General features: G+C 41.3%; 1 protein-coding gene across 2 annotated transcripts in view; it reads right to left on the bottom strand.

Moving 5' to 3' along the window:
* The window catches only part of obscnb (obscurin, cytoskeletal calmodulin and titin-interacting RhoGEF b), a 47,478-nt gene extending 30,574 nt beyond the window's left edge, over positions 1-16,904 (bottom strand). The window contains exons 1-30 of one of the 2 annotated variants that reach the window (XM_029525649.1): positions 16,725-16,904; positions 15,122-15,806; positions 14,714-15,013; positions 13,006-13,275; positions 12,541-12,801; positions 11,774-12,079; positions 11,415-11,681; positions 11,197-11,303; positions 10,686-10,854; positions 10,039-10,314; positions 9,672-9,953; positions 9,220-9,495; positions 8,846-9,121; positions 8,436-8,717; positions 7,028-7,309; positions 6,633-6,908; positions 6,282-6,578; positions 5,919-6,179; positions 5,566-5,835; positions 5,204-5,470; positions 4,828-5,094; positions 4,552-4,664; positions 4,299-4,452; positions 4,029-4,190; positions 3,816-3,920; positions 2,664-2,930; positions 1,260-1,529; positions 904-1,170; positions 549-815; positions 49-315 (exon numbers count right to left, since the gene is read on the bottom strand). In XM_029525649.1, the coding sequence (XP_029381509.1) occupies positions 49-315; positions 549-815; positions 904-1,170; positions 1,260-1,529; positions 2,664-2,930; positions 3,816-3,920; positions 4,029-4,190; positions 4,299-4,452; positions 4,552-4,664; positions 4,828-5,094; positions 5,204-5,470; positions 5,566-5,835; positions 5,919-6,179; positions 6,282-6,578; positions 6,633-6,908; positions 7,028-7,309; positions 8,436-8,717; positions 8,846-9,121; positions 9,220-9,495; positions 9,672-9,953; positions 10,039-10,314; positions 10,686-10,854; positions 11,197-11,303; positions 11,415-11,681; positions 11,774-12,079; positions 12,541-12,801; positions 13,006-13,275; positions 14,714-15,013; positions 15,122-15,797 (7,540 nt within the window). In that variant the 5' untranslated portion in view covers positions 15,798-15,806; positions 16,725-16,904. Of the gene's footprint in view, positions 1-48; positions 316-548; positions 816-903; positions 1,171-1,259; positions 1,530-2,663; positions 2,931-3,815; positions 3,921-4,028; positions 4,191-4,298; positions 4,453-4,551; positions 4,665-4,827; positions 5,095-5,203; positions 5,471-5,565; positions 5,836-5,918; positions 6,180-6,281; positions 6,579-6,632; positions 6,909-7,027; positions 7,310-8,435; positions 8,718-8,845; positions 9,122-9,219; positions 9,496-9,671; positions 9,954-10,038; positions 10,315-10,685; positions 10,855-11,196; positions 11,304-11,414; positions 11,682-11,773; positions 12,080-12,540; positions 12,802-13,005; positions 13,276-14,713; positions 15,807-16,724 lie in introns of both variants that reach the window. The other variant, XM_029525648.1, reaches the window with a different exon arrangement.
* Between the last annotated feature and the right edge of the window lie 926 nt (positions 16,905-17,830).

Genomic DNA, 17,830 nt, shown 5'->3' with positions numbered 1-17,830 from the left:
ATAGATTGTAAAAATATAAAACTTTAAATCTCAAATAAAAGCACCAACCTCTTACTGTCACTTTTGCTTTTGAAACCTCAGTTCCGAGATCACAAGTGTACTCTCCAGCATCATCTTTGGTCACATCCTTGATAATCAGTCCCAAAGATTTGCCTGTGTGAAGGAGCTCATACTTTGGTCCAGCCTTCAAGACTTTACCTTCTTTTCTCCATGTGGGAGAAACCCTTGGCTTGGATGCCTCACACGCCAGAGTGATCATGCCTTTCTCCTCTCCAGTGACGTCATCTAAAGATTTCAGGAACACAGCGCGCTTCTCTGCAAGGCCATTAAGACAGTAAAGATTGAGCTTTGAGTATTTTATGCTATCACCTTTTGGGCTGCCTGTAATGATTGGCACTTTTTTATGGTACGTTTCATAATATGCTAACTCCTGACTTATAGCAGTAAATTGATTTTATTAAATGTTAGCATAACTCAGGCACTTGGTTTCCTTTTAACAAGGTCAGTGAGAAGATTTATTTGGTATGCTACTGAGTGACAGTTCTTACCTTTAACCTTAAGAGTAGCAGACTCTTTCACCTTACGCACTTGAAATGTGACAGTACCCCCATCTTGGGGTGCCAAATTCTTCAGTTTAAGCTTGTGAACTTTCCCCTCATGAGTGATGGTGTTGACTTCATTAGTGAAGAGCACTTTGTCATTCAGCAGCCATTTTGCCTCTTCATCTTCATAGTTTATCTCACATGTGAACACTGCATCGCTGTCTTCATCAACCTCTATGTTCGTCAAGTGCTTGGTGACTTTAATTTCACGCACTACACAGATAAAACAAAACACTGATTTTAGTTCAAAGGTAAAAGCAGTTATTTTATTGTCTGTTGTATTAAATGACCCACACTGTACCTTCAACAGTAAGTAGGCCTTTGGTCTCAGCAGGTCCAGACTGACAGCGGTACTCTCCACTGTCTTCCCCAGTTAAACTGTGAATGGTAAGTTGAGCTCTTGTTGCGTCCTGCTTTATGTTATGCTTGTCTGAGGCTACCAGACGTTGCTGACCTTTAAACCAATGAACGTCTTTGGGTGGTGCAGAGAATTTGCATGTGAGTATGGCTGAGCTTTTTTCCTTAGCCTTCACATCTTTGATGGGCTCTGCAATCTCAAGCGGACGCTCTACATGAGAGGAGTGATATCTGATTAGATTCAACAGAATTTTGCTGATTGAAAATATACTGTATCGGCATGTGGTTGAACATATTTACCTTTGACTGTTAGCTGGGCGATAGATTTGCTCTTCCCAGCTGTAAACTGCACTGGTCCTGTCATCGACGTTTTGGTCTTTTTTAAAGTCAGACGATGCATAGTGCCCTCTTTTTCCATTTCAGCATCAGCACTCTCCTTAACAGGAACTCCATTCAGTGTCCAGATAGGAGGCTTCACCAGTTCCATGCTGATTTCAACTTCAAAAACAGCTGCAAACGGCTCCGTCACTTCCACTGAGCTTAACTCCCGCACAATGCTGATGGACTGCTCTGGAGGCGTCATGAGAAGTAAATGGCTTAGGTAGCAGTGAAAGTGAAATTATTTCTAACTGATTTTACACTGTTATTAATTTAAATTTCACCCAAGTATATCTAGGAATGTATTAACATTTTCACATTCATGATCTGATTTGTTTGTTTTTTTTTTTTTTGTTTAAATTTTTTTTGGTCGTAAAACTAGATTTCGATAAAACATTCAGAATAAGTTTCAGATACTTAAATTGACTGCGAATTGACCAAACAACCAGAAAAAAAACAATAGGGTCCCATTCAGGATAGATTCAGACCCTAATAATAAAAAATACATTGAAATAACAGCCCTTCTAAAAAAATAAATCGAATTTTAATATACACTACCAAAAAATTTAACCATGTTCCCAAATCTCATCCTGGCTGGTGTTGCCTTAAAACGCAAATGAAATGTGTTTAAACTATGAGTCATACTTTATTATTCATCTTGTTTTTCTTATGATGATCCACTATCATAAAATGTATTGCTCACTTAACATAAGCAAAAACAATGAATCATAAAGGTTTGTTCTATTTTAGGGTCACTGGGAAGTTCTGTTACAATCACACAGATGTTTTCACCAGCATTTTGGCTGATGTGACTTCTAACTTGTCAAAGAAGGAATAGCACAGATGGTATCAATGACTTTAGTGATGATTCATTAAAATTCAAGTGTCTTAGTAAGGCGTAACTATGACAGCATGCACTACATCAGTACACCTGTGCTTCTTATAGTGACATATCAAAACGTCTGCACATAAAACTGTAAAGACCTCACATTTTCCCTGATAAAGGTTTATCCTGAGCAATACCTTCAGAATAATTTAAAACACCTGCTTGGATTACTTCACTGGCTATTTTTTTAGTTGACATTTAGATTTCCATGTTAATTAATTTAGTAAGTCACACTTGTTGCAAAATTAATCAGCGTAATGTTCCCATATTTTTGATTAGTACGGTAGTTTTTAGTTTAAGATCTGTAGAAAAACAAACAGATGCCCCTTGGGCTGTGAGTCTGATGGCTTGTTTTGCATAATTACTCAGTCATAGGCATAAACAATACAATTGCTAAATCTGATCTGATCTAAATTCACAATCATCTTCCATCGTGTTACCTTCTACAAGAAGTTTACAGGATGTCTTATCATCAGTGGCGTCGCAGGTATACGTGTCTTCGTCCCCAGAGTCGACATCGTTGATGGTGAGTTTTCGGTACACATCCTCACTTTTGATTTCGTACTTCTTGCTGGTTTTGAGTTCTGTCTTGCTCTTGTACCACTTCACTTTTGCATTGGCTCGTGACACTTGGCATTCAAGATGACCACGATGCTTATACATTGCAATCTTATCCCTGAGTTTCTTCACAAACTTGACAGGCAGTTCTACAGTAAACATGGCACTGAATCAATTCATTTATCCTTCAAAGGGAACATTGAATGCCCTGAATGGTAAAGCCTTGCAAAAGCCCTTGCCTAAGCACTCTATGGAATAGTCTGGACTATACTGAGCTAAAAACGTATCAGTTCATTAATGCTTTTAATTCGTTATCAGTTCCAACATGATTTTGCAAAAGATAAAGCAGATAGTGACACACCACTTTAATAAAAATCACTGTGTGCCAGTCATTCTTGTTTTTATATTGGTTGCTGATTAGATATAGCTAGAAATGTCCAGTCATTGAATGAAAGAATGCCCACAATCACTGGACCATTGACATCGCCTGTATAAATCATCAGAGATATGCTAAGCTACATCCACTGAAGAGTACCAGTGATGACGAAACCCCTGAGAAACAATCCTAAACTCAAGATTGACACACACACACCAAAGACATTAAAGCCGTGCTCTGCTTGCCATCAGGCCTCACTGAGGCATAACAATGTAAATGCATGTTGCAAATGAATTGTTTGAATTGTCAGCGGACAAAATACTGTCAGAATGATGCATTGCATTAACTCTTTTAGCAAGACAACATTTCATGAAACTTTAGCGTAATCTCTGGTTCACAACTGAAATGCTGAGATCAGTTTCCAAAATCTGCCAGGATATTTTTCACTTTTCACTGAGACGTAATCTTGCCTTAATATCAGTGATAATCAATTTATAGCCGGAGTATTTCATAAAAGACATGAATAAGGAATCCATTTGCAGCCACATCTGAACATTGTAGCAGAATGTTTAACTACTCCATGCAGCAATGCAGAATACCATATATACAAGTATAAGCTGTTGTGTTATTTCAGGGCATAACACATTCATTTCTTTACCTTTCACTTTCAGTTTTGCAGTTGAAGAGGCCTTCTCAGCTGTAAATTTAATCTCACCCATATCTTCTGGGGAAACAGACTTAAACAGCAGTACATACCTTTGGCCTGGAATTAGAAACATGGCAGCATAGTGTTATAAACTGGCTTTATCAGTTACAATTATTAGTCAGATAAATTCAGCGTTGTGCTACTTCCAATCGTTTGCAAACTTACCCTCTTGTCTCATCTTGATGTTGTCACCAGCTTTGAGTTTAGTACTTCCTTTGTACCACTGACACTCCACTTCATCATGTGAAATTTCACATACAAATGAAGCACTCTCTTTCTCCATCACCTCCACATCCTGCAGTTTCTTAACTATCTTGATATCTCTGGCTGCAGGAAAATGTTATGTTATATATACAGGAAATGGTTATTCTGCACTTGGAATAATGGTGCCTGATTTGACTGATTTGTGGGCTTCATGGCAGGAGTAATATTTACCACGAACAGTGAGCTTGGCAGAGGTGTTATCATCAGTAGTGCGACAGATATAAGTGCCTGCATCTTCAGGGGTACATTTGCTAATGACCAAAGTGCGCTTTCGGCCCAAGGAATGGATGCCAAAGTTTTTCCCTGGTTTCAATTCCGTGTCATCCTGAAGGTTATTCATTTTTCAAAAGGTTACACATGGCCTGAACCTTTTCCGTTTTACTATTTTTCACTGCACAGAACAATTCAAACAGTAATTTCTCACCTTGAGCCATTTAACATCTGCATTTGTTCTGGACACTTCACATTCAAAAGTAACCTTCTCCTTCTCAGGGACACTGATATCCATAATGGGCTTAGAGATCATAGCAGGCGGTTCTGTAAAATTACAACAATTGCACAAAAATGACTATGTATACTAAATGGACTTCGGCATGAAATGTTTCGTGAGTTGGAATTGTTACTATACAAGAAAATAAGAGTAGTCAGTCGAGACCATACCAACAGAGGACCAGAAAGGCTAACAAGAAGTAGCTCTCACCTGTGACAATCAATTTGCCAGAAGTATGGATACCATCTGCCTTGAATGCAATAGTTCCTGCATCTTCCCTTTTAAGATTGGACAATGTAAGGGCATGTTTTTTTCCCAGAACTGTGATACGACAGCTCGCCCCTGGCAATAATTTGGCCCCATCCCTGGTCCAGTAGCCATCAACATCAGCCTGGCTGAGCTCCACCTCAAATGTTGCTGTCTCTGTCTCATGTGCCTTTGTTTCTGTCAGGCCCTTTATCACCTGAATCTTCTTCACTGAAGGAGGAAAGAGGAAATGATGGGGTGTAAACGTGCAGAGAAAAGTATTTAGAATTTATATTAAAGCATCACTAGAAGGAAAGACATGAATGTGGATAAATCTTACTCTCAACACTTAGTTTGGCCTGGGTCTTGTCATCCAGAGTTTCGCAAGAGTAGATTCCACGATCAGCATAAGTGACACTCTTTAGGACCAGCGTCTGCTTGGTGCCATCTACTCGCACCTCCAGGTTTCCTGCAGGCTGCAGCACTACACTGTTCTTCATCCACCTGACTTCATCTGACGCCTTACTGAGCTCCACCTCCAGCTTCACTTGACTCTGCTCCTCCACTGTCAGGTTCTCTAGCTTTTTCTTAAATGTCACAGGCTCATCTGATTGGAACAAAAATGTTGAGATTATTGAGGATGTTTGTGTGTGTGTGTGTGTATATGTCAATAGATTCTTCAACAATACATGCACATCTCACGTTGCACTTGTAAGGTAGCTTTGCAGCTTTTGCCTTCTGCATCAACACTAATCTCTCCAGCATCTTTTTGGGTGACAGAGGTGATGGTGAGTAAGTGAGTGTTGCCCCCATGCTCAATCTTATACTTAGGTCCAGCAGTGATGGGTATGTCTTTGTGGAACCACTTTATGTTGACATCTGCTGGGGTAGTGACACACTTGAAAATGGCTTCTTTTCCCTCCATTGCAACTACATTGTTGAGTTTGGTGGTCAGCCTCACAAGTCTGGGTTCTTGAAAGGAAGTAAAAAGTTTCATCAAACTGTGAAGTTTTTATTTAGCCATGAATTGAAATTTTACCTGATTGATGAATTACCTTTGGAGGAGACTTTAGCAGAAGTCTTGTCATCTTTGCACTCACAGCTGTATTCTCCTTCATCTTCCTTAGACATGCTTGTCACAGTGAGAACCCGCTTAGCACCATCTGTCCTGACAGAGTACCTTCCTCCAGGTTTAATTTCACGGCCCTTATGGTACCAGATAACATCTCCTGAGGCTTGATTTAGTTCACACATCAGGCTAATTGTGCCTCCCAACTCCACATCAACAGATTTCAGGGGAACAGCAAACTTCAAAGCTAATTTTGAAATGAAAACAGGTGAGTGAGATATTAAAGCAAAATCTGGCATTTGCAAAAGGGTATGTAGCAGTTCTCGTTAAAAACTTTTCTGAGACCTACCTTTAACCTGAACTTTGAACTCCAGTTTATCATTTGCAGTTTGACAGGAGTATGTGCCGCTGTCTTTGGCTTCAGTGGATTTAACTATCAGAGTACGTGAATGGCCATCTGTTTTCATTTCATACTTCCGGCCCTCCTTGATCTCCACACCGTCTCTAAACCACTTCACACTTCCACTCTCTGCGGTCAACTCAGTGGTCAGAATAATGTTTTCACTTGTTTGAACAGTAAACGTGTCCTTAACGGACTTCTGGAACTTGACAGCTGCTTCTACAGAGAAATAGAGAGAAATAAATTCTGTTGTTTTCTTGTTAATCTTGTGGGAAATTTGTATTTAAAACATATTTTTACCTTTCATCTGCAGCTTAAACACCAACTTCTCTGATCCAGCCTCACAGGTGTATTCTCCAGCATCTTTTTTCTCCATTTTCTCAATCACCAGCTCACGACTCTTGCCCTTTGATTCCATGTGAACTGCTTTGCTGGAAGTCAGCAGCTGGCCATCCTTGTACCACTTCACCTCTGTCTTAGAATCGGAAACCTCGCAACTCAAAGTGGCTTTCTGGGAGAGAGTGGCTTTGACCTCCTTCTGCACTGATTCCCTGTTCGAGAAACCAGCTGCAGCCTCTGCAGTTAAAAAAAAAAAAAAAAGACTCAAGACTTAATGATTAATTGTAAAAATCCAACAGAAATAACTCAATAGAATTAAATCCACAGAAATTCTAGAAAGATTTTATTCCTCCTACCTGTCACCTGTATCCTGAAGGCCAACTTCTCTGTCCCCGCCTCACAGATGTACTCTCCAGCATCCCTTTTCTCCACACTGTCGATCACCAGCTGGCGACTCTTGCCTTTGCAGTCTGTATGGACTGTCTTACTGGAGGTTAACAATTTGCCATCTTTGTACCATTTCACCTCTGTCTTGGTATCGGCTACCTCACAGCTTAAAATGGCTTTCTGGGAAACGATGGCTTTGACTTCCTTTTGAATAGACTCCTTGTTACAGAAGGCAGACTTGGCTTGAATCTCTGAAAAGTTGATTATAGACAATATTGTTGCATCATCCTAATAAAACCGTCCTCCAAAAAATATGTGCAATAACAGTAATTCTTATATATTTAATCAAAAACAACAGCTATACCTCACTAAAAATTCTAATCCTTCAAAACTTTTTTCAATTTTGTTCTGATTTAACGGAATTATTCGGACAGGCATCCCAGTTTCACCGTTACAAGTCACATTTCTCTGAGATTTTCTCATACCTGTTATTTTCACTTTAAATGCCAATTTCTGTGCCCCTACTTCACAGGCGTACTCCCCTGCATCTTTCTTCTCAACACTCCATCACAAGTTGACAAGTCTTGCCAGTTGTTTCTAAGACAAGCTTGCCGTCTTTGCACCATTTCACCTCTGTCTCACCTCTGTCTCGTTATCATTTATGTCCTTCTGGACAGTCTTTATTGATGAAAGGGAATTTAGCCAGGATTACTGTAGAAGTGACTGCAAATTATTGCCAGTATGAAAACAGACTTGAGTATAAACACAAATGTTGCTCTGGATGGATTTAGCAAATGTAAGCAAACATCACTGATGAAAAAACCCAGGGCCGCAAAGGGGAACAATTGAACGCCAAAAATAATTCATTCTGACGCACAAAATACTACACAGGACCGGACAAAGAGCAGAGCATGGCCAGCAAATAAATCCCATGATCACACAAAACACAGCAACGAAATCCAAGATATTATGACCATTTCAAGAATCGCTCACTAATGATGGATATTTGAGGCATGTTGAATAATTAGCCAAAACAACAAACCAACAAGGCAGCCAAAAAAGCTCAAATTCTTAACACATTAAAAACAGTTAAAAATAGACCAGAATCTATGTGGTTCTCTTATTTCTCTAGAAAACAAGACAGCACATAACTTGGTCACCATTTAAAAGCAAAATGCTGCTCTGTGTTATGCATCAGCATGAGCAGCTTGAACCTTTCTGTGTCGTTTTTGGTGGTTCTCGTGGTGATGAAATACTGTCACAATTTTATTTTTTAACTATTTTGCATGGCTTGTATATGTGCCAAAATGTAATTAATAATATATTTAATCTTAATCTTAATCTATATTTGGTAGGAAATATAATGTTTCCTCTTACCTTCCACATGTACTTTAAAGGCCAACTTCTCTGCCCCAGCCTCACATACGTACTCTCCAGCATCCTTCTTCTCGACACTGTCTATCACCAGCTGGCGACTCTTGCCCTTAGACTCTGCATGAATTGTCTTACTGGAAGTCAACAGCTTGCCATCCTTGAACCATTTCACCTCCGTCTTTGTATCAGCTACCTCACAGCTCAGAGTAGCTTTCTGGGAGAAAGTGGCTTTCACATCCTTCTGGACAGACTCCTTGTTGAAGAATGCAGACTGCACCTGTGTGTCTGTGGAGGAGACCATGAATATCGGTGACAAAAGCTTTTTCCCTGTACAGCTACGTTAACATCTGCAATTCCCGTTGAGCACATCAATCATGAGAAAAACTATAATCCAGTTCTCTCCCTGGCCCTACCTGCCAACTTGATTTTGAAGACCAACTTCTCAGTCCCAGCCTCACAGATGTACTCTCCAGCATCCTTCTTCTCAACACTGTCTATCACCAGGTGACGGCTTTTGCCCTTTGTCTCCATACGAATCGTCTTCCTGCCAGTCAGCAGCTTTCCATCCTTGTACCATTTCACCTCCGTCTTCGAATCGGAAACCTCACAAGTGAGCGTGGCCTTCTGAGAGAGAACTGCTTTCACCTCCTTTTGAATTGATTCTTTGTTTAAGAAGGCTGACTGGGGCTCTGATGGGATCACATAAAGAAAATATCAGTCTATTCATTCAGACCTCGCAAATAAGAATCCACTCAGTTACGCAGTTATTCTGATACCGTTCCCTTACCTTCCACCTGCATCTTAAAGCCGAACCTCTCAGCCCCAGCCTCACATACGTACTCTCCAGCATCCTTCTTCTCCACACTTTCTATCACCAGCTGGCGACTCTTACCCTTGGACTCTGCATGAATTGTCTTTGTGGAAGTCAGCAGCTTGCCATCCTTGAACCATTTCACCTCTGTCTTTGTATCAGCTACCTCACAGCTTAAAATGGCTTTCTTGGCGAGAACGGCTGTCACCCTTTTCTGGACTGGCTCCTTGCTGACAAGGGCTGACTGGGCCTCTAAGGGTAACATCAGTGATAATATGCAATGTTATTATGCCAGACTTGTGATGTTTGACTGCCAGTGACTAAGAATACTGTTAGTCTAGTCTGTAAACAGATGGTGATTCTAAATGACAAAAATTAACAGAAGGTGTTGAATTGTAATTTTTCAATTAATCAATTAGTTGTCCTACCTGACACAGATATTTTGAATATCAGCTTGTCTCCTCCAGCTTCACAGGTATATTCTCCAGCATCACTCTTCTCTACCTTTTCAATCACCAACTGGCGAGAACTGCCTTTGGCTTCTGAGTATATGGTCCTGCTGGATGTCAGCAGCTTGCCATCTTTATACCATTTCACCTCTGTCTTGCTATCCGACACATTGCAACTAAGCATTGCTTTCTCAGAGAGAAAGGCTTTTACCTCCCGCTGGACTGACTCCTTGTTGGAGAAGGCAGCTACAGCTTGAGTTTCTGAGATGAAAAATAAAGTAGGTGCATTAATATGTGTGGTCAGCTCTAATGCTTTCAATAGTACTAAAGAAGCATCACATCTTGCCTTTAATCTTGACGTGGAATGTGACTTTATCTGCTGCCATCTCACAAGAGTAGTGTCCTTCGTCGCTTTTCTTGGCAGCCTTGATGATGAGTTTCCTTTGAGTTCCTTTGGAGATGATGCTAGTTCTTTGGTCCTCAACGATCTCCATCTGATCTTTCCTCCACACAACAGCTGCACTAGCTAGAGATACCTCACAGCTTAGTTCAAGATCTCCTTTAAGAGATGATGAGAGTCCCATGGTACCTCTGGCCTTGTTCAGGAACTTGGCAGGTTCATCTTAGAAGAAAAAGATGGAAGTTAAGTTATACAAACAAATATTTTTGTTGGCTAATAGAGTAGCACACGCTAAAATTTTGTGGCATTTATTGAACTCTCTTTGAACACATATACGTTTAGAACATGAACTTGTATGGCACAGCCCCTCCAGAGTGGACTCCATGCCAGCTGATTGCTGTTATCTGGATTCTAGTAGCCATCAGAGTAGATCACACTGTAGTGTATCATATGGTCTGCTTGGAGGCTAGATGCAGTGCTTTGTTACACACACTCAGCCTTGTTCCTTTTGTGTAATCAGCTTTGCACCATGCAGGACAGATAGTTTCTCTGGGAAAGAGTAAAACTGGAAAGTGGAAAAACTGGATGTGTACCTTTAAGAGCGAGTTGCATAGACATCCTGTCATCAGCTAAAACGCACTCATAGATGCCCACATCTTCCTCTGTGACATTGTTTACAACCAAGATCCTCTTGCGGTCAGTGGTGACATATTCATACTTCTTGCCTGTTTTTACCTCCCGTCCGTTCTTCATCCAAACCACCTGAAGACCAAATACAGAACAAATTGGCACTACAGACGTAATCAAATGAAAAAGAGGGTTAAAATTCATTTATACATTCTCTATTTAAGTACTCAATACAAAATTCATTCTTTTGCAGACTATTCTGAGCAGCAGTAACCTGTAGTCAGTGAGCTTTAGCAAGAGCAACACAGGTTTAATAGAACAGCATTCTGATATCCTCCAGGCACTTTTAAAGGAAACTAAAAAGGCATTTAAGTGTGGGAGTAAGTGACATAAATTCTAGGATTTGGAATACAATAATATGATGTTATAGAAGCAAAAAAGTAAAACATGAAAATGATATGTCAGTCCATTACAAACCTTTGCATCATAATCCGACACCTCAGCGGTCAGCCGGGCAGTCTCTTGGGCACTACAGGCCACCACCTCCATTTGATTTGACTTGTTAGTGAACCTAACAACAGGAGCTAAAAATACAGTTGTTAAGTAAGAAGGCATCACTGAGTTGCTTCTCAAAAAACAAAAAAAAAAAAAAAAACAGTTGAAGAGTCAGTATCTACAGATTCCTTGGTACATACCCTTCACAGATAGGATGCAACTGCTTTGTGAGCCCCCACCCACAAACTTGACTTCAGCTCCGTTCATTTCGAGGGTCACAACACGGACAAGTAGAGTGTGCACGTTCTTGGACCTGGTGATGAGGTAGTCACCTCCACTGCGAAGCAGGCGTCCATTCAAAGACCAGAAGCCAGAACAAACAGCAGACAGCTCCACGGAGATGGAGAACTCCTCGCCACAGATTGCGCTGCTGTTCACCAGGCCTTTCCTGATTTCTGCTGTGGGTTCTAGATGCAAAACATGAATCGCACATTAGGAAAGAACACCTGAATGTATACAGCAAAAGAGACAAAAGAGATGTCAGAGACATCAACTTTACCAAGGTAGAAGGTTCCAGGCACCTCCAGATAGGGACTCTGGCCAAAGTCATTTATAGCAGAGATGCGGAATTGGTAGCTGGCTTCTTCAGTGAAGTTGCAGATGGTGAGCTCAGTTCTAACAATGATTTCTCCAGCATTGCACCTCTGCCACGTCTGAGTGCCAACCTTCCTCCTCTCCACAAGGTAACCCTTGATGGGCACAGGGCGATCGCTATCAGGAGGAGACCACTGGATGGTGATGGATGAGTCAGTCTTACTCTGCACCACAGCATCAGCTGGGGGATCGGGAGGATGCTTTCTTGCAGCTGGAGTAGAAAGAGGGAGGGTCACGATCTTTATCTAATGAGTTTTGAGTGACAGCAATGGATCAAAAGAATAATGACATTTATATTTATATTTTTTTTAATTAAAGCTAAGTTTAATGATCATTTTCAAACACCTGCAGGCACATTTGCTTTTCAATAATTTAAGGCCTATGAATTAATGCACCACCAAATCATACAGTAAAAGTTAAAAAGCTGGTATTGGAACATACATCAATTTCAAAACATGAATATTTTCCGGGCTCATCCTGGAGAGACCAAAGCTTTTTTTTTTTTTTTTGACTAATTCACTGGTTTTTTTGGAAAAATATGTTTTCATAACTTCACAATATCCACGTTGAAATTTCATCTATCCAAGTGCTGATTTTTGTACATTTAATGTAATTTTCTATACTACAATTTAAAACATTGAATTTTGTAAGAAGGTTTTAACACAGACTCACCAGTGACAGAGAAACGAGTGGAGGTCTTGCAGTCTCCAGCCACAAAGGCCACTTCCCCCGAGTCATCTGCCTGGCAATCTCTAATGGTGAGTGTGTACTGTGTAAGCGCAAAGGCAATGGAAATACGGGAATCTTCTTTCAGCTTCTCCCCATTTCGGGTCCAATAGGCATCTGGGCATGGGTGCTCCAGCTCCACACAGAAGATGACAGTGTCACTGACGGGAACTACAGTCCTCCGTGGAAGCTTCTTAGTAATATTGCCTGGAAATTGAGAATTGGTAGATTTAAATAATCCAAACATTTCTTTGAAGCAAAGTAGACTTGCAAATGCGAAAGGAAACAGGTATGCTATGGATTAGATTGTCCCTTAGCACCAAAATGACATGAATGGCACTTCATACCAAATGTATGATATTGATCCTAAATATTTAATCAACAAGAATTAGAAGACATTCTCAGTTATACCCAGGACAGTGAGCTCAGCCACGGTGCGACTGCCCTCCTTCATCTCACAGATATAAACACCATCATCGTTGGTGGTTACGTTGTGAATGGTGAGACGACGCAGGGTGCCCTGCTCCTCCATGCGATATTTGGTATTTTGCTCCAGCCTTGTTTCCTCCATGAACCAGTTGGCCTGGGTGGCGCTGAGCGGCACCTCACACATCAGTGTGGCCGAAGTTTTCTCTTGCACCTCCACGTCCTGAAGCTTTCTCCTAAACGGCACCTTCGGCTCTGAACACAATGAATGTCACAAAAATTTCAGATTATACAACCATTTTGATAGTGTCTTAACAGTCCATTTATGAAGTATACACTTTATGATCGTGTAATATTTTACCGTGTTTAAAGAAACTTTGGCCTCTCAGTTTTCCCTCCCGCGCTCTGCACCACAAATGAAGTCTGAAACTCCATTCCTGTTCATACTTTGGATCTAAGCCAACAATCTGAACAGTGTGCGGTTCAAACATGTGGAACTCCCCTTTGAGTTATGGGAGAGGTCCTGTGTGTTCAGTAAAACACTCAAAGCATCTACATAAACCAAATATGATATTTACATTAGGATGTTAACCACCCTTAACCCTTCCAGTAGTTGACCTTCAGAGGTTAAGTATTCTGTTTTCAACATCGAGTTTATCATTTTTCCTTTGAGAATATCAGTTTGCACAAAAAAAGAAAATGACCTTATACTGTCAAAGTAGACTGGGCATTTACAATCATCATCATTGGTATTCCTATTCTCCTGCATATAATAATAATATAATTATGTAAAGCTGTTAAAGAATAGGTCTTTGTGTACTTTGTTGAAAATGGTTAATCCTCATTTCCACCTACATTGATTGTGGTTTAACTGGTGTAGCTGGTTACTTTTTATGATATATTTCTTTTTATTCCATTCTATATTTTGTGTATTCATTACTAGATGAGAAATGGCCACCCAAACACCAACAGATCAAAATACTCATGCCTTTCACAAACCACAAACAACATTTCTTTCCAGCAAACTAACAATCTACAAGGCATAATTCTGGTACATCAACAGCACAACATCCCCTGGGACTATACTTTCCCATCGGAGGTCACAGTAGCAGCAGTATCAGTGTACCCGATTGAGTTAGAGACCATCTTAGTAACTGTGAACTACTCATCACCAGCAGAAAATAGATGCAACACAACACCTTCCCTCAGAGGATCAGCCGGAATTCAAACTTGTTGTGATGAGCTAAATACATTTTGAGAAGTTCTAATGAGGCTTTAGGACGGTGGTTTAATAGTTTAGACTGCTCCTCTCTGCAATATACCTCAAATCATATTGCTATTAAAAAGACACAAATGGGCTATACCATTACACTAGGCGGCATGTTTCTTGGGATGAACAATGAATTTATATCCTGAGGAAACAAACACAAAATTTGTGTTAATCTGTGTCTCACAATAGCCGGCCACATATGACCATTATCCCCTGTTTGAGTAACATTGGTAAAAACTACAATCCCGTTGGTACACATTTGTGACCTGTATGTATAGCACTAAGACTTAAGTGAGAGTGAATGAGCTTTAAGTCTTTGGCCTCAGAGCCACAGACTGAGAGTATGTTGATTTCAGGCTTTTGGTGGGAATCGATGACTCGAAAATAAGCAGCGTCAACCTCTTCACCACTGAGAAGGCTTACCTTTGACTGTCACCAACACAGCACTATAGGTCTGGCCAGCCATATTAGTTGCATTGCAGGTGTAGAGTCCATTATCGCCCTGCTTGCAGAACAGAATCTTGAGGATGAAGTTCTCAGCCTGGTCCTCATAAATGACATGTCTACGACCCTCGCTGATGTTCGATCCATCCTTTCTCCAAATGATGTGGGGTTTTGGGTGACCCGTCACAAAGCAGCTGAGTTTAGCATGCTTGCCCTCAGTCACTGTGCAGGTACGGGTGAACACACCTTTGGGCAACTTTGCGAGCACAGATGCTCTCAGCTCATGTTCCAGACTCAGAGAAGCGAGACTGTCTGTGATGCTTGCTTTGGTTGAAGATGAGATTGAGGAGCTTTCTTCAGCGCGATAGATGGAGATGTCCTTCTTCATTTCCTCTTTACGTTTTTGTAAGTGAGAGAGGAGGGAGGTGTTCTTATCTGCAGCCAGATGACGGGCGTCCTGAGCGTCTATAACAAGAGCTGCTGCACTATGTGCACGGCCCAGAGTGTTCTGGGCCCTGCAGGTGTAGGTGCCACTGTCTAGGTTGCGTACGCTTTGGATCTTTAAGGTGCTGCTGTCGCTGTCAGAAATGATCTTGATGCGATTTGTCTCCCCCAGGTAGCGCCCATCCTTCTCCCAGTCAAAGTTGGCCTCAGGGTAGGCTGCAACCTTACAGTGGAAAACAACGTCACCTCCCAAACCTACTCGGGCAGAGTTAGGCTTTGTCATGAAAACAGGGGCCCTCTGAGCCATCTCTGTTGGCAGGGCCACTTTAAGGGTTACAGCAGCATAAGCTTCCCCAACATTGTTTTTGGCCCTGCACATATACTGTCCACTGTCTTCCAGTGTTAAGTCATAGATGGTCAAGCGGTATACATCTCCATCCTCCACCGTCTTGAAGCGACCCCCAGATTTCAGCTTCAGCTTTTCCTTCTCCCAAGTGATCAGTGGAGTTGGACTACCCACAATGGTGCAGCTGAGTGTGGCATCTTTGCCCGCACACACTGCGAACGCCTTTGGGCGAGTCAGAAACCTGGGGGCTCCTCCGAACAGGTTTGGATCCATTATTTGTTCCTGTAAACAGAGAAGAGGTGCAAATTACAAGACAACACAAACCCAGGGAAGGATTTAAAAGCACTGCCAGATTTTTCATGAATCAAATTCTTTATATAGTTATATTTTTAGTTGGCGTATAATAAATCAAAAAAATGACAATTGATGAGATTTCCTGTGACTTCATCGCAGCATTACAGAAATAAAAAATTTTTATATAATTCTTAAATCAAATAAATAAAAACAGTTAAATGTGAGTTTGCTATTTGTACAGTAAGGAAAAGGCCTATGAACCTTCTGCTCAGAATGGCACACTTGCAGCTGACAGTTACAGTAATTGTCTTAACTCGGCAGACATTAACTAGCTCAAAGACACAATTTCATGCCTTCCCTACTATTCAATAGGCATTTTGTTTAATAACACAATGACAAATGAATCCCCATGTAACAAGGTCAAATGGAGTCGATATGGTCCTCTTGGTGACTGACATATGCCAGCTTTGTCACCTCTGTGGCCTGAACTGCCTGTCCCAAAAATAACCTCAGCTGTCGGGCCCCATCTCTGTCCATGGCCATTTGTAGAAGCAAAAGGGACACGAGCAGTTTAATAAAGCTCTCAAACTTCTGAATCAGAAACAAGGCACCTAAAATCTCTTTAAAAAAAAATATCACACTGGAATCAGCTACTTAATACATATTTGCTGTTTTAATTGGTGAAGTTAGAAAAGACAAAGCATTAAATGAACTTCAACAACAGAGGAGGCTGCAGCCAAAGTTATGGGGGTTACGAGTTAACAGTTAACCAGAGAGAGATCATCCTCACTTCAGTAGAAATGCCTCCAATTAAAACACTCCTCTACTGTAATTCAGGTTTAGCATTGATGTTAAATGAAGCTCATGTCTTCATTTATTATTTTTGGCCTGGCATTACTTTTTCACCTTGAGTCTTCAGCCAGTCAGGTAACACTGGCGTTGAATCGTGTGGATTTAAATTCCAGGTTGGTCAAGATTTCCGGACAACAAGCTTCTCCTGTTGTTGGTGCTGGAATTCCTTCCAGAAAATGTCTTCTTTGTGCTTAAAAATTCCTTGTAACGGTTGTAAATCCAGGATGGTGTAACATCCTCCCCCTGGTCTCCTGCAGTGGGCGGTTGACTAGACTTGTTATTTCTTTCTTCTCCAGGACCTCATGATGCCAAATAGCTGACGTTCTTGTTTTAGCGCAGCCTCCTGTCCAAAATAGACTTGTCATTTACAGTGGAGATAGGAGGAGATACTGGGGACAGGAGGGAGACAGGAGGGGACGGGAGGAGACGGGAGGGGACAGCAGGGGACATGAGGAGACAGGGGGAGACAGAAGGGGAGAAAAGGGGACAGGGTGAGACAGGAGGAGGCAGAAAGGGACAGGAGGCGACAGTAGGGGACAGCAGGAGACAGGAGGAGATAAGAAGAGACAGAGGGGGACAGCAGGCTGCCCGGCCCTCCAGCGGCCCACTGAGGTCGTAAACAACCCTTAACGATGAATATTACTACCTAAATGAGTGGAAGCTTTCAGTAGCAACCAGCCATAAATAACAGATGTCATGTGCACACTAAATCAAATAACCACATTTTCTGAATTCCAATTTTCACTTTTGCTTTGTGTTTGTTCTATCTATGGATTATCATCATGTGAATGCATGCAGTAAGTGTTGATCCTGCATTGTGACTGAATGTAGATGCTACTGAGGGGCAACTGAGATTAGCTGGCACACAGTCTGTGGCACATTGCACTCCGCAGCCACCGCAGAGACAGCTGCTTTACAGCTGCCCATAATGCAGTTATGACTTCATACTGTCAAACGAGCCTAATGTACAAAAATGTGTTTAATCTATCTGCCATGATGTGATCACAGTGGCGAAAACGCTTTGCAATCAGCATGACATTGCAAATCTTCTGGAGAGGATGTGTCATGTTCTATTATTATCCTCTTTATGATAAGCTTAGAGACACAGTTAACATTTCTAGAAAATGATGCTTGCAGCATCCAAAAATAAAAAGGGGGTA

Source organism: Echeneis naucrates, chromosome 17, assembly GCF_900963305.1.
Source record: "Echeneis naucrates chromosome 17, fEcheNa1.1, whole genome shotgun sequence".
Classification (NCBI taxonomy): Eukaryota; Metazoa; Chordata; class Actinopteri; order Carangiformes; family Echeneidae; genus Echeneis; species Echeneis naucrates.
The sequence above is the reverse complement of the archived record's forward strand: the minus strand, read 5'-3'. Positions and strand labels throughout refer to the sequence as shown.